The sequence below is a fragment of the Filicampus tigris genome, chromosome 14 (assembly GCF_054856515.1).
Source record: "Filicampus tigris isolate MCC_2025a chromosome 14, RoL_Ftig_1.0, whole genome shotgun sequence".
Classification (NCBI taxonomy): Eukaryota; Metazoa; Chordata; class Actinopteri; order Syngnathiformes; family Syngnathidae; genus Filicampus; species Filicampus tigris.
Window position 1 is genome coordinate 19522417 of NC_141230.1, and position 14752 is coordinate 19537168.

Sequence of the window (14752 nt, forward strand, 5' to 3'; positions counted from 1 at the left end):
AGTGGTGAAACTGCCCAATATCTAATTTCCTTCCATCATAGGAAATCACTCCAGCGACATACGGCCAGGAGAGCTGCTTCACAGCCTTCAGTAATTGGGAAATTGCTGCCAGTCCTACAAATGATCCCCAATACCCCAAAGTCATTTTGCTGTGTCTGAACACCGTGCACTCGCCAACCGCCTCTGAAAGCAGCACCTGTGGATGCACCACGAATAACGCCGACACTTTTCACCAGGCTTGTGTTGTATTTCATGGAGATGACTCAAGATGAACAATACATGATCTCATACTTAAACTGACATGTTGGTCCATAAAAAGTATTAAAATGTGTGCTAATGTGCACTTCAAAACAAACATGATTTGAAAATGAAAGTTGTATCCACAAATCGTGTACACGGGGTGGGTCAAAAGTAGGTATACACCTTTTGAATTAACTTATTTAAGGAAGGAAGGAGAAACTGAAAGACAGTGGGAAACAATGATAAAAAGAAGGCTGATGGGTGGTGTACGGATGGTATGAAAGGAAGGAAAGAAAGAAGAAAGAGAGGGAGAACGGTACAAAACAAGGATGGTTGAAAGGAAGAGAAGCCAGGGGGTAAAATGAATTGAATGAACCATTAATTCTGTCTTGAAACCTTCAAGCGTCCATAATCCCGAACACTTTTACACCTTGATATCCTATTTAGGAATCCTAACCATTGCTTGTGACTAGTATTACTAAATAGAAGAGCTAATTTGGGAAAGGTTTGACTCTGGAATGCTGTGTCGTTTACAAGACTTTAAAACCGCGTTTGATAAATGCAATTGACTGTAATGAATATAAACATTGAAAACGTGCTTTTGGGACGCCCCCCAAAATTAAATAAATCAGATTTAATACCTACGAAAACATTATCAGAGTTAGGAGGGTGCGGGAGTAAGATTATTAAATTTTCTCTAAAGTGAGGCGCTTTCTTTCCTGATTTAGCATTCGACTGCGCATGTGTGCGCAATACTGACGCACAGTGACTCTCGCAAATATTTACCTTTGACCTTTCAGCATTCGGCGGGCGAGGAGCCAATCGCGTGGCTCGTTGTTGCGACGTGCTCCCCCAGTGTCTCGGAGCTCCCCTCTGATCAACATGGTGAGTTCTGGACCATTCAAAACAGCTTGCCGCTTACAGCATAATAAGAAGAATTTAGGATCGACTTTTTGTTCGCTGGTGGTTATTGTTAAGTCAGAGTGTGTATATTTGTCGCCATTGTGCCAAAATGTTTGCTCCATATGCCTCGAAAATGCGGATTAGCATTCTCGCCATAGCATTGTGCTAACGTTACCGCACACACATTGGCCCGAAAGGCTTGGCTAATTCCTGGGAAATATTCTCAATACAGTACTACGTCGTTCTGTTCCGAATAATACATACTAGTCACTACGGGTCAATTTAATCATTAGAACACACTAAACAATAATGGAGGCGTTGTAAGCGGCCTGGATCGTTCTAGAAAACTACAGTTTCCATGGTTTCTCCCACAACGTTTCCAGAGTTTAGACCCCTTCGGAGTCATTCATTACATGTTACACAGCGCCACATTTACGTATGATGTAGCATTTTTTGCTAACTTCGTAAATCGTGCGCGTGTACTTTAAATCATTCACTGCCAGCATAAGAAGTAGTTCGGATTTGAGCATTTTCATTCGATTTAGCACATCCACGATTTCAGAGCGCAGACATCATTAACATTGTCAAACAGACAGTCGTATTAAACGTCTACACACGGGTTTGTATTTTAAAATGTAAAAAATCAATCAAGATTAATAATTTCAAAACCTCGTGCACAAATGAACTAAACTACAACCTGTAGAACTCGGTTGGCAAAAATGTTTTTGAGGCGTAGTAAGATTAATGTGCGCACATCCTTGTTATAACCGTGTATTTGGTGGTGTTCAGAATTTACCAATGATTCAAACTCATGTTAAATAGAAGTGAAGACACACCTGCCACCGTTTCAAGTGATTAACCCCAAATAAAGTTCAGCTATTAGCTGAATTCTGAATTAATTTTTCCAAAAATGCTTCGCTTCAGTTGTGTTTTCAGTCTTAGTTTTAGTTTTGTTGTTGTTGTTTTTTTACATATACATGGAGTATTTGTCCAGCTCACGATTAAAAAAAAAAAAAGGCACTATAATTATTGTATTGAACTTCTGACGTGAGTTGAGGAGCTTCATTTAGACAAAACCCATGCTTTGTCTCCACCTTGTGGCATGTACGGATAATTATGCACCGCTTTGGAGGTTGACTAGTTGGAGAGGGTCTAATCAAGTTTTGATCTTAATTTTAATTGAACCACCTCTGACTCTTTGGAGTTCACTAATGTATGGTGTTTCCCCGTTCATGGCAGTCTTCATCGGAGGCTAATAATGGCCCGAGCCAAGCCGCACCTTACTCATGTGTGCCCCCCTCAGGGATGCCTCCCCCTTTTGTAAGTCCAATGCCGGTCATTTTAGAAAGCTCTTCCACCTTAGTTTATAGTGAAGGGCTGAAGTAAGACTGGTTAGCACACTTAAGCCAATCCTCGTGACATGGTTTCATTTTCAATCTGGTTCTTTCTAGATGGGACCACCAGGAATACCACCTCATTTCCCTCCCATGGGCATGCCCCCGATGGGGCAACGACCGCCCAGCATGACCCCGATGCCGCCCGGCATTATGCCGCCTGGTATGCTGCCGTCAATGTCAGCGCCTCCTATGGGACAGGTCAGTCTATGTTTACGCAATTGTCGAGTATCTCCAAATGAATATCTCATGGCGTGTTTAGAGTCATTTTTCCTCTCAGGGTTTGGGCCAATGGTTGTAAATGTTAAACCTTGCGACAGTTGACATTGTGCTATTTCCAGCATAGAGTTTGTCACCTCGTGCAAGCGAACGTGATCCAGACGTGTGGAATGAAAAGTTTGAAAAAGTTGTGTTCTGCGTGGTGACGCTTTCCCAGATTGGAGGCAGTGTCATCACACCATTAACTCGACACTGCACGCACGCTTTCCTCTCACCTCCTCTTCCCCCTCATGTCAGCACGGCGCTTTTAGGCCCAGATGCCAGCGCCCCGTCTCAAGATGAATATTTCATGATGTTTCTTTTAATAGATACAAGGTATGATGCCACCCATGATGGGGATGATGCTGCCTCCTCGCCTGCCAGCTGCGACCGTACAGCCGACCGGGCCGGTAACTCTTCTCTCTCCTCCGCCTTTCATCAGCAGCAGCGTGCTGTCTTACACTCCTGTTTTATTGATTGATTTTTTTAAAAATTCATCACAAGCGGCGACACGCTGTGTTGGAACGTGGAAGTAACGCGAGCTGTTCTTGATGAGAATGACAATGAAAACATGTTTTGTTTTTTGCTGTTTTTTTTTTTTTTTTTTTTTGGGGTGGCCACTTTTGTCCAGCTGTGAATCACTTTTAATTGCATCAGTGGTATTATTTAATACTCTGGTGTGTCTGTGAATAAGCATCATTAGTCAAGCAGCTTGAGAGATCCTACATAGAATCCACTTAATCAACTCAATTGTGTCGGGATGCTTTGCGCCATTGAGCAATAGCTTTGTTAACCATTGCGTTTGTCGATTCCGTCGGACGGCTTCATCAGTCATCCTTTAGAGACAGCTGCTGATGTTGATGTTGCTTAAATAATAATAATTTGTGATTTCTTTGTCTCTTCAACAGCCTGGTGTTGACACCCCAGGTAAGTGCCTTCACTTCAATGGTTTGACGCGTTTCTTTAGTCGTCTATCTAACGTTGCGCATTCACTTTAACAGCTGCGCCAGGAACCACCGTAAGTCGCTTGGTTGTAGTCCAAATATTTCAATGCATCAAATATTTCACCTGCTGTCATCCCTGCTGAATTTTGGGCTTCTCTTTGCAGAGTACCACAAATGGATCTCCGCAGGAAGAGCAGCCGAAGAAGGTTTGTGCACAAAGGACCTGGTGGAAATGGACTTTTCATCAACTCGCAGTACATGGAGCAAAATGCTTGGCAAAAAACGAATCATGGTTCAACATTAAAAACGGCTTGTGGCCACTACTGTGCTGTACGCGGCCACTCCTGAGCTGTCCCGACCGGGCCAGTCCAAATTTTTCAAATCGCGGCTGCCAAAAATGGCCCCAAAGTGCATTTCTTGTTTCAGACTGAAATACTTTTATCACCAAAACAATCGGGCGGCTACAGGATGTTGTGATGATGCCAAAAACAAAAAGGCAACTGAGACGCGCTTGGATGGATAACGAGGCTTCCATCGGGGTTAGAAAATGATCGAGAAAAATGAAAGTTAAGCTACAGTTGTATAAAAGAGTGTTAAAATCTTACTACTTTGCATCTTGAAATAAATACTTGAAGACGATGACAGTCTGAAACCACGAATGCACTTGGAGGAAGTTGGTGTTGAATTTGAACAACTTTGAAGTCAACCAGCGTGACAAGAACGAATTGTGATTGGCTTTGGCGTTTCTACCGTACCTGTCTGTATTTCCCAGATCAAGTCGCATGAAGTCGTCCAACACCATATTGTAAAAATATCAACCACGGTGACTCATATAAGTTGGCATCTTCGTTGGCGCTATTTTCGGCTACTTTTTGAGATTTTGAACCAACCATCCTCTGTTGTTGTATTGATTCACTACACGTTTTTTTTTTTTTTCTCTTAGAAATCCCTGTGGACTGAACACAAATCACTGGATGGAAAAACCTATTACTACAACACGGAGACCAAGCAGTCCACCTGGGAAAAACCAGAGGACCTCAAGTCTCCCGCAGAAGTGTGTAATTGTTTTATTGATTAACCCTCACAGTTTACGTTGTTCAATATCTAGTCCATTTATTTACCCACACACACACACACACACACACACACACGCAAAACACAGTTTATTGGGTTACCCGTGAGTTTTTCTTTCTAACATTTTGCTTGTTGCGTGTAATGTGTTTAAAAAAACACACACACACACACACACACTTTGCTTGTGCCCCTTAGCAAATGCTGTCGAAATGTCCTTGGAAAGAGTACAAGTCAGACACAGGGAAGCCGTACTACTACAACTCTCAGACAAAGGAGTCCAGATGGACCAAGCCCAAAGAGCTGGAGGACCTGGAAGGTAAAATGGGCTGCTGCCTCCTCCTCCTCCTCCTCCTCACACAGGAGCCTTCAATGAAGGCATTAAATTGGCATGCAAAGGATGGCCTTGGCCTTTATTTTTCGCACAAGGGAAACATGGCGTCTCCCACGGTGTATTAACCCCGTGCCTCGCTCTTATCTCAGTGGCGCTTTGAAATGAATACAAAAAGACCGCTTTCTCCCTTTGTCCCATTTCAGCCATGATCAAAGCTGAGGAGAATGGGTAAGTGCTTCCTGTTTACTTTCAGTTCGCACGCTAACTGTCGTCTTGCATAGTCAATAGGATTGCTTTTAATCCTCTCTTTTTTTTTTTTTCTTTTTTTTTTAAACTAGTAATTAATCTTGTGATACGATTGTAGGACAGAAGCAGTAGCTCCTAACATCGCCGCCGAGCCCGTGCTGCAAGTTGAGAGTGCGCCAGTGTCGGCGGCCCCCGCCGCGGAGGCGGAGCCGACGGAAGCCGTCCCCGAGGATCAAACGTCGCTGGCGGCCGCGCATCACACGGCCGAGGTCAAGACCGCCGATGCGCCGGCGGCTTCGTCAGAGAGCGCCGTCGCCGCAGAGGCCCCGGCCAGGTACGACGCGACGGTTTTGTGGTGTGAAATGGACGCGTGCTCATGAGTAGAAAGCGTCAACGCTCGTCCTTCCCTCACCTTCAGTGCTGAAGTCAAGAAGGAAGAACCACGTCCAGAAATTCAGAAGAAGGTTTTCAAATGGAACACCAAGGAGGAGGCCAAGCAGGCCTTCAAGGAGCTGCTGAAGGAGAAGGTGAGTGTCCACTTCCGTCCAGTCGAACCGCGCTCGCTGTGCAGCTTTTTTGTTTTCCACAGAGAAAGTTCCAACTTGTTTTATCAATCAGTCAGTGGCTCGCACACGACTTTCCGGTGTCACAACAAAGTACTTGACTCAATTCACACAGTCCCTAAATCGCTTGCTGACTTGAGCAATGTGTTTTGTTTGGCCTACCAGTTTTCATTCCATCAACTTTCTGCATTAGCTTTGTATTTCCCTTAATCAGACAAAGTGGCTTCAGCATTAAGTGCTTTTAATTTCAGCCCAAACTAAAAAGTCGTTAGTGACTGGTGGGAAAAGGGAAAATGGGCATTGGACTGAATATCCTTAATGGGGGACCGTAACAGACAATTAACTATTATTTTAATGGGGTTAAAGGGGCCTTAACTCATGACGAGCGTTTTGTTTTTTTTGAACGGCAAACTAGATGAGACTGAGTCAACAGCTGTTCCATTTTGCCTCGGTTGCTTTAATCAATACCACATAATCAACAAGACTCCAAAAGACAAACTCCCTCGTAAAAAAAAAAAAAAAAAAAAAGACATTTACTTGACTCGGGCCTGTGCAGCAGCCGGTGAGGTTGCCTGATGTGTTAATCAGCACATCTGTTGCATTTTCATTTGGGTCCGGTCCCTCGAGCCCCCCCCTCGCCCCCCCGGGAGGTTGCAGCTGATTTCCACCTCCCGTAGATGTGGAAAAGTGACGCTTGCGAGGTGCAAAGGCTCTTTTTAACAGTCAGTCGGCCTCAGTTTATCAGTCGACAGAAGTGGCAAAATGGCCGCCCCCTGAAGTGGCAAAAAAAAACGGGTGGATTTTATTGACTTTATTAAACTCGTATTCCACAAACACAACATTAATCCGAATGCTGTGATTGGGAATAACTGTGACAACGGCGGAGATGGCGAGCGCCACGCGGGAAATGGACGCTGCAGCTTCTCGCTGGGAGAGGCGAGCGGCGGAAAGGGCGCCTGAATGACGGCCCCGCCGCGCATCTTCGCCCCGCGTCTATCGGTCATGATGAAAATGTCTCCCGGGGAGTCGCGCCGCCATCTGGGTCACGGCTACGAATCAAAACAGTTGACTTCGTTAAACATCCCTTTTGGCTTTATGGGCTTGTTCTCCTTCGGTTTAGGGTGACTCAATTTGAAAAGATGCGTCGTGTGACGTTTTCCTCCTTTTTTTTTTTTTTTTTCAGGGCGTGTCCTCCAACTCTTCATGGGAACAGGCCATGAAACTGATTATCAACGACCCCCGCTACAGGTGACACGTTGTCCGCCAGGGCCTCATCAGGCGTGAACCCTTCTGACCTCGGCTTGTGGTTTTCCCCCTCTCAAGCGCGCTGCCCAAGCTGAGCGAGAAGAAGCAAGCGTTTAACGCATACAAGGTCCAAACGGAGAAGGAAGAGAAAGAGGAGGCCAGAATTAAATACAAGGAGTCAAAAGAAACCTTCCAGAGGTTCCTGGAGAACCATGAAAAGATGACTTCCACCACCAGATACAAGTATGGTCGCGTGTAAAACCACCCTGCCCCCCCCTCCCCCTCCCGTCTGGCTGTATTGATTTGGGATTCCCTGAATAGTCAATGTGATTATGCAGACAGTGTCAGTATGAGGTCATGACTTGTGCACGCCATTGTTAGGTGCCGGCACGCTTCCTTTTCAACGGACTTCAGTGTCCGTCACATGAACATTGATGATGCCTGCGCGTGTGTGTGTTTTTTAAAACGGAAGTCAACCCCCCCCCCCCCCCCCCCCAAAAAATTCTTTGCAATAATATGTTCGATGTAGCTTCACTCGACTAAACACAGCATTCTGGTTAATATTGCGTTTGTGGGATAAGAGTTAATCCAGGGGCGGCCATTTTGTCAAAATGGTTAAATGAGATAAAAATGGGTGGATTTTGCTGCTTAATTCCACAAATGCAATATTAATCCGAATGTCCATGTTTAGACTAGTGGAGGCACATGTTGCAAATCATTTTTTTACGGGGTTGACTTTCGCTTCAACGACATTACATACCGCAGTTCCTCTAATATCATCCGCAGGTGTTCATTTTCAGAGGAGGCCACCGTTTGAGCCTCAAAAAGCAACACGCATTGAATTTCTCTGCTTGGTAGAATTTCCTGTGGATGCCTGCGCAAAGGTTGCGCAGAACTCTCCAAAATGAGTAAGCATGCGCTTTTGTTGTTTGCAGGAAAGCAGAGCAGATGTTCAACGACCAGGAGGTGTGGAGCTGCGTCCCCGAGAGGGACAGACAGGAGATCTACGAGGATGTCTTGTTCTACCTGGCCAAGAAGGAGAAGGTGGGTGAGGCGTCACCCGTCAATGCGGCGGAAGCCGCTGACGCCCGACTGCCTTTCCTCTCCTTCAGGAGCAAGCCAAGCAGCTGAGGAAGAGGAACTGGGAAGCCCTGAAGAACATTCTGGACAACATGGCCAACGTCACCTACCGCACCACCTGGTCGGAAGCTCAGCAGTACCTGCTCGACAATCCCACCTTTGCCGAGGATGAAGAGCTGCAAAGTACGCGTCTTTCTTGCTTAAGTGAACTGTTTGCGGTTTGCCCTTCATGAATGGAAAAAAAAAAAACGCATATTCACAGTTCCACATGAATAATATATGCTAATAATAAAAGTACTGCTTTGGCGCCATCTTGTGGCATTGTGGCGCAGAGGAACTGCGAGTTGACAAGCCACAGTTAAGACAAATAGTCATTTGCCGCAATCACCGTGTGGCATTTTTGTGCCAAGGAACTATGTTGGAGAATCATCTCATCATGTGACATACACACAACAAATTGATACTTTTGAAATCAAGGGAGATTGAAAGTCAGGGAAAATAGTGAACTGATTGTTTTATACTTTGAAAAGGGGTTTAGTAGTGGGGGGAAAAAAGCTTCCAATATCCTAACATTAAGACATTTTGCAATTTTGGTGATAATGGAGTGGTGGATCCAGCCATGACATCTTGGGGCCAAGGAACTGTGTTGAAGTGAGTTGAGGAGCTTCGTTTAGACATAATTAGTGATTTGCTACCATCTACAGACAATCATGAACCTTTTTTGTATTTGCCGTTATTGTTGGGTCCTTATCCCACTCGAGTAGCGAGGAACATTTTTTATTATTATTATTTTTTTTTACCTCTGCAATCTATCCTCGGCTATTCGCTGAAAAACTGGCCTACTGTATTCACAATTTCTGTGCCCTTTCTGCCGCCCTACTATGCCACTAGATGGCGCCAAAGCCCTAGTTAAAAGGGAAGTCGTAATTGGTGTCAAGGAAGTATTACTGAACCCATACATGGTGACTTGACCGTTGACAAAGATGTTTGTATTTTGGTGAGGTCAAGCCTAAGGGAAATTACGGCCAGTCCGAAGTTCAAATTCAAATCATCAGAAAGCAATTGACATTTATTTAAGGGGAATTTTGTAAGATAATAAAAGTGTTTTGGGGCCATCGTTTAAGCTATAAACTTTTAATATGGGAAGTTCTAAACCGTTTTAGGCGAGGAGTCGGTTATTCACCGTTTTCCCCGCTGTTCGCGACGGGGCTCATCGGTCGACTGTGATGATGATGATGATGATGATGTTTTGGTAATGACAGACATGGACAAAGAGGACGCCCTGATTTGCTTCGAGGAGCACATCCGTGCGCTGGAGAAGGAGGAAGAGGAGGACAAGCAGAAGACACTTCTGAGGGAGAGGAGGCGACAGCGCAAAAACAGAGAGTCCTTTCAGGTGAGCGGCCGCTCGCAAAGGTTGACAACATTTGGGAGGTGGAATAACGCTGCACTCTTAAGTGCATTTTGTCACTATCAGTTACGCTGCCCATCACTCCATTCAATGATCGAGGAATCCAATGCAATTTTGCACAGTGGCCCCGTCCTGTATTAACTTCCCACCCATAGAGGGCGCTAATAGACTGCGAAACGGTCACGAGGATGTGGCGCCCACACTGCTAGCGTTACACACCCGCTATAAATGTCCGTGGAGACTAAAACACGGTGCCGGCCAAAATGTTGTGTCCAAATGTTTTTGTCGTGGACTGTGGCTGCGTTTATATACACGCATTGTTTTGCCACAGAAATTTCTGGATGAGCTCCACGACCACGGCCAGCTTCATTCTATGTCGGCCTGGATGGAGATGTACCCGACCCTGAGCTCTGACATCCGCTTTGCCAACATGCTGGGCCAGCCAGGTAAGACGCCAGCGCGCACCAAAATCCTCTTCGGGTCACACAAATGAGACGGAACCCCCACATGCGCGCGCGTGTGTGGACTACTCCAGATAAGAAAGCCATCTCTTTGTTTGTTTGTGTTTTGTCTGCAGGCTCCACCCCCCTGGACCTTTTCAAATTCTACGTGGAAGACCTGAAGGCCCGCTACCACGACGAGAAGAGGATCATTAAAGACATCCTGAAGGTGATGATGGCGAGTCAGCACCGCGAGCTCACAAATGTCGATCTATTTGACTCGGGGTTTTTTTTTTTTTCCCCCCCAAATACAGGACAAGAGTTTCCTGGTTGAAGTCAACACCAGCTTTGACGACTTTGGCTCGGTCATCAGCTCAGACAAGCGAGCCACCACGCTCGATGCCGGAAACATCAAGTTGGCCTTCAACAGCGTAAGCGCTTGCCGCCTCTTTTGTGCTTTATCCACATGTTTTAGATTTTCTCGCTCCGATGGATTCATTGGGGCATGGCATCCATTCGAGTGAAGGCAGCGCACGGTAGAAAGGGAAAAAAAAAAAAAAAAAATCTGCTCTGTTGGCTCAGTTGCTGGAGAAGGCGGAAGCCAGAGAGCGCGAGCGTGAGAAGGAGGAGGCCAGGAAGATGAAGAGGAAAGAGGCGGCTTTTAAGACCATGCTGAAGCAGGCCACGCCGGCCCTGGAGCCAGATGACGCCTGGGAAGCCGTAAGTGCGTCGCATACCACACGCAAGAGTGGGCTAAGTCCATTTTGAAGCTAGCGCCGAAATGAGCGGCGGAAAGGCACATTTTTCACACGGTGAAAAATGAAGGATTGGGTTTTATTTGGACACGCCTTGATTGCATTCCGCACTTTTCCTCATCTAGCAGAACAAGTCCCGTTTTCAAGAAGGGCTTTGACATTAGTAGAAGAGTCAGAAACTAAGTAGTGCTTTGGTGCTAGGTGCTTCTACACATGAGTGCTAAGTGAATTGTAGCTATCGTCTTTCCTGGGATATTGTAAGATTTGATGGATGTTTGGAATAAAGTGAAAGTTGGTGGAAAAGCACAGTTTCTGTAAAAACAAGCATCCAGAAGAAGTCGTCATTGCCTCATAAATCCATAAAATATAAATCCGCCAGGTTTTATTGCAGGCGTGAAACTTGAAATCACTTGCCAGTAAAATGGCACTTTATGGCTAGAACTAAACAAAAAAAAAACCTCTCTCGGCCACATTAAAAAAAAAAAAGTGATAATCCTCCCATGGCCATCTGAATTTTGTGGGGAAATGTGCTTTGAAGGCCTTTTTATTTTTCAAGCAAAGAAAGAATTTCCTTATGCGGTTTTCTTTCATACAAAAAATAAATAAATAAAGCCTTGTCGGGAAATAAAAAGCGAGTCTGCCGTTTTGGTTTGAAGCCGCCATTTAAGGCTCATTTTGTTCGCTTATCGGCTTCTTGCCTTGGAACCTCTTTAAAAATTTAGATACCAAAGACAGGTTGCAATGAGCAACATTTGCGCGTCTGTCATGAGTAGACCCACAAAAAAGCTAAAAAGCCAGGCCTGAAAAGACACAGCAAATCTTCAATTTAGGTATTGTACTTCAAAATTTAAATACGATTAAACTTTACTCAATATATTTACTGTGCTGGATTTGGGGGGGGCGGACAAAATTTTAAGCCACTGTTACAACGGTTAACCCTAACATTTCATTCAGTGATTCTTTTGCCTACCACTAGAGGGAGCCCTATCAGGTTTCTAATAGTATGTTGCTCTTTCCAGGTGAGGGAGAGGTTCCTGAAGGAGGCGGCCTTCGAAGACGTCACGCTGGAGTCGGAGAGGAAGAGGATCTTCAAGGACTTCATGCACGTTTTGGAGGTGAGTGTGAGCGGGAGTGGTTGGTTTCAACAAGCTCTTAACTCGTCTTTTTCACAGCACGAGTGCCAGCACCACCACTCCAAGACTAAGAAGCACTCCAAGAAGTCCAAGAAGCACCACAGGAAGCGATCCCGCTCTCGATCGGTCAGTCGGGGGAAGAAAAAAAAAAAAAAAACTCCCTCCATTCCTCTGCCAGTTGGCACATGAATATCATTATTATTATTATGATGATTTTCCATGTTTCCTCAGGGCTCCGAGTCTGAAGAGGAGGAATACCACAAGAAGAAGAAGCGCTCGGCGTCCAAAACCCCGTCAGAGCGCTCCTCGAGCGGTGAGTCAGGTGAGTCGCGACATGAAAGCCGCGCCCTCCAGAGATACGTGCTCACCTTCCTTGTTCACCTTTGACCCCAGAGAGAAGCTACAAGAAGTCCAAGAAGCACAAGAAGAAGGCCAAGAAGAGACGACACAAGTCTGTAAGTGAACACGCTTTGGACAGAATTTTAATTTTTTGGGGTTTTTTTTTTTTTTTTTTTTTTGCTTAAATCATCTGCTGAAATTTGCCTATACATACTTAGTTCAGCAAATTATAAATACTTTATTATTTCTTTAACATATTCAGTATTCGGTTCCGTTTTCAAAATCGTTCAGCCCTATGTGTGATATATTTAAGTAAGCGTCCATCATTTTAGGAAGATGATCAAAAGTGTAAATTGTATCACATACATTTAGTGCGTGTAAAGGAAATAGGATAAAAACCCCAAAAAGAATTTTTGGTGGGTGGTTGACGGGGGGGAATGGGGGGTGCATTCTCAACGAGGTGTAGTGATGATGCGACACCGTGTCGTCCGTCAGGGCTCGCCCGACTCGGACGTGGCCGACAAGAAAGGACGAGACGGCAAGAGGGACAAAGACAACGATAAAGACAAAGACGGTGACAGGGCCCGAGGGAAATCGCACTCGGACGCCAAACACAAGTCGCCCAAACGCAAAGCCGCCAAGGAAGAGGTTGACATTTTTGTTCTACTCAATTCGCATGCAACATCTTAGAGAGATTTTTTGTTTTTTTACCCCCCAAAAATGGAAAAACAACATGAGTATGTTGTTATAGTTTTTTAAAAACAAATCTATATGCAAGTAATGTCATAAGTGAAATTAAGTAACAGTAAGTAATGCAAAATTAAATAATCGACCACGAAAGTCATAAATGATATAAGATGATATTTTGTTGGAGAGCGGCAGCAGTAAAACAAATGAAACAAAACACTTTTTAAAAATGTTACTTTAGTGACCTGGTTAAAAAAAAAAAGCTTCATAAAAAAAGTTATTTTAATTATTATTTAAAAAAATGTAATGGAAAAATTATACAAATAAAAAATAAATAAAATACTAATGTTGATAAAAGACAACTTAAAAAAATATGCAATAAAATGTACGTAAATAAGTTTAATGCCGTTTGCGTTTCATTTTTATTGCAATATTTACTGTATTGTACAAGTAATAATAAAACAAGTCAATAATACAAATTGAAAATTATGATGAATATGCATTCAAATTTAATATATATTAAGTGATGAAAATTTACAAATAAAGGTAAAATAATTGACATAAATGCGTTGAAGTGGAAGATAAGTTATTAAAAATTACAAATCAGTTGTTCCAAAAAATCCAAAATTAATAATTAAATAATGAATGATTATGGGATTCGTCGGGGAACCCAAAAATTCTGAGAAACATTCAGTACACGGTTTCCATGAAAAAAAGGGCATGGGGAGTGAGTAGACATTTTACTCAATAGAAAATGTTTGTTTTAGTTTGAGCAAGCTGCCATTCACAATTCAATTAAATAACTTTTCCTAACTGTGATGTGTCTATAGCATTTTAAAAAAGTTGTCTTTGAGGGTCAACGTGAGTTTTCAAGAACTTTTTATTTTTCAGGGAGGCTGGGACACATCCGGAAGCGAACTGAGCGAAGGCGAACTGGAGAAAAGAAGACGAACTTTACTGGAGCAGCTGGACGCGCCTTGATAACGTGTCATCACTTCACGCGCACTTGCATTCCTTTCAAAGGGCACATCGCCCCCTACAGGTCTCCGCCGGGATCTCGGACACTGAACTCATTTGTTCCCTGGATCTTTGTTAATTCTGTCCAATCGTGCTTCTGATTTTGTTTTTTTGTTTTTTTTGCCTTTTGTTTAGTGATTGAAGTTCAGTTACAAGCGTGTCTGCCTCTCAGCAGCAAAGGCCATGTGCAAAAGTTGCAAAGGAAAGTCGCCCGATTCAATGTGATTGCGGCACGCCAGCTTTTAATTCAAGACTTCAAACTAACTTCATGTAATAAAAAAATGATTCTTAGTGGATGGCGTCTTGTCTGGTTTGTTCCATGTTTTGTTTAACACTTCACAAAATCTGCATTGCGTTGCAAGCCTCCCACCAATTTCTTTAGCAGAGGTACAAAGCAAAATGTTATCACAAACGACTTCTAGTATTCCTTCAAGTGACAAAGTGCATTGCATTTGTTACACATGCTGTAGTCTGTAGAAGCGCAAAATAGTCAAAATTACCATTTTGAAAAAATAGTATTTTGCTTAATATATATGGCCATTAAATCAGCGGGCGGAGCTAGACTTTTATCCTTGGGGTGGCCAAGGCTATTTCAGTGGGTCCACAAACTATAATTTGTTTCTCGACTTAATTGCAATGGGAGTGTCAAAAGTTGGAACGTACATACAAAGCACACAAGGGATGAGATTTAT

General features: G+C 43.9%; 1 protein-coding gene across 3 annotated transcripts; it reads left to right on the forward strand.

Annotated features, from left to right (window-relative positions):
* Nucleotides 1-1022: 1022 nt before the first annotated feature.
* prpf40a (PRP40 pre-mRNA processing factor 40 homolog A) lies at nt 1023-14351 on the forward strand. 3 transcript variants are annotated; one of them, XM_086052557.1, is made up of 27 exons: nt 1052-1125; nt 2383-2463; nt 2595-2738; nt 3125-3205; nt 3704-3722; nt 3797-3813; nt 3904-3945; nt 4683-4793; nt 5009-5129; nt 5348-5372; nt 5509-5724; nt 5809-5917; nt 7137-7201; nt 7277-7441; nt 8134-8242; nt 8311-8461; nt 9541-9674; nt 10021-10135; nt 10267-10358; nt 10444-10560; nt 10712-10849; nt 11904-11999; nt 12057-12143; nt 12249-12330; nt 12411-12472; nt 12852-13004; nt 13935-14351. In XM_086052557.1, the coding sequence occupies exons 1-27, from the start codon at nt 1123-1125 to the stop codon at nt 14022-14024; spliced, it is 2625 nt and encodes an 874-aa protein (XP_085908683.1). In that variant the 5' UTR covers nt 1052-1122; the 3' UTR covers nt 14025-14351. The 3 variants fall into 3 exon arrangements, with proteins under 3 accessions (XP_085908684.1, XP_085908683.1, XP_085908682.1); XM_086052556.1 differs by having other exon boundaries at nt 1054-1125; nt 12249-12339; XM_086052558.1 differs by lacking the exon at nt 2383-2463 and having other exon boundaries at nt 1023-1125; nt 12249-12339.
* The last annotated feature ends 401 nt before the right edge of the window (nt 14352-14752 follow it).

Coding starts and splice junctions, on each gene's coding strand:
- prpf40a (XM_086052556.1), top strand. Junction 5,725..5,808: donor GCCGCAGAGGCCCCGGCCAG/GTACGACGCGAC, acceptor CCTCACCTTCAG/TGCTGAAGTCAAGAAGGAAG. Junction 10,561..10,711: donor TCAAGTTGGCCTTCAACAGC/GTAAGCGCTTGC, acceptor CTGTTGGCTCAG/TTGCTGGAGAAGGCGGAAGC.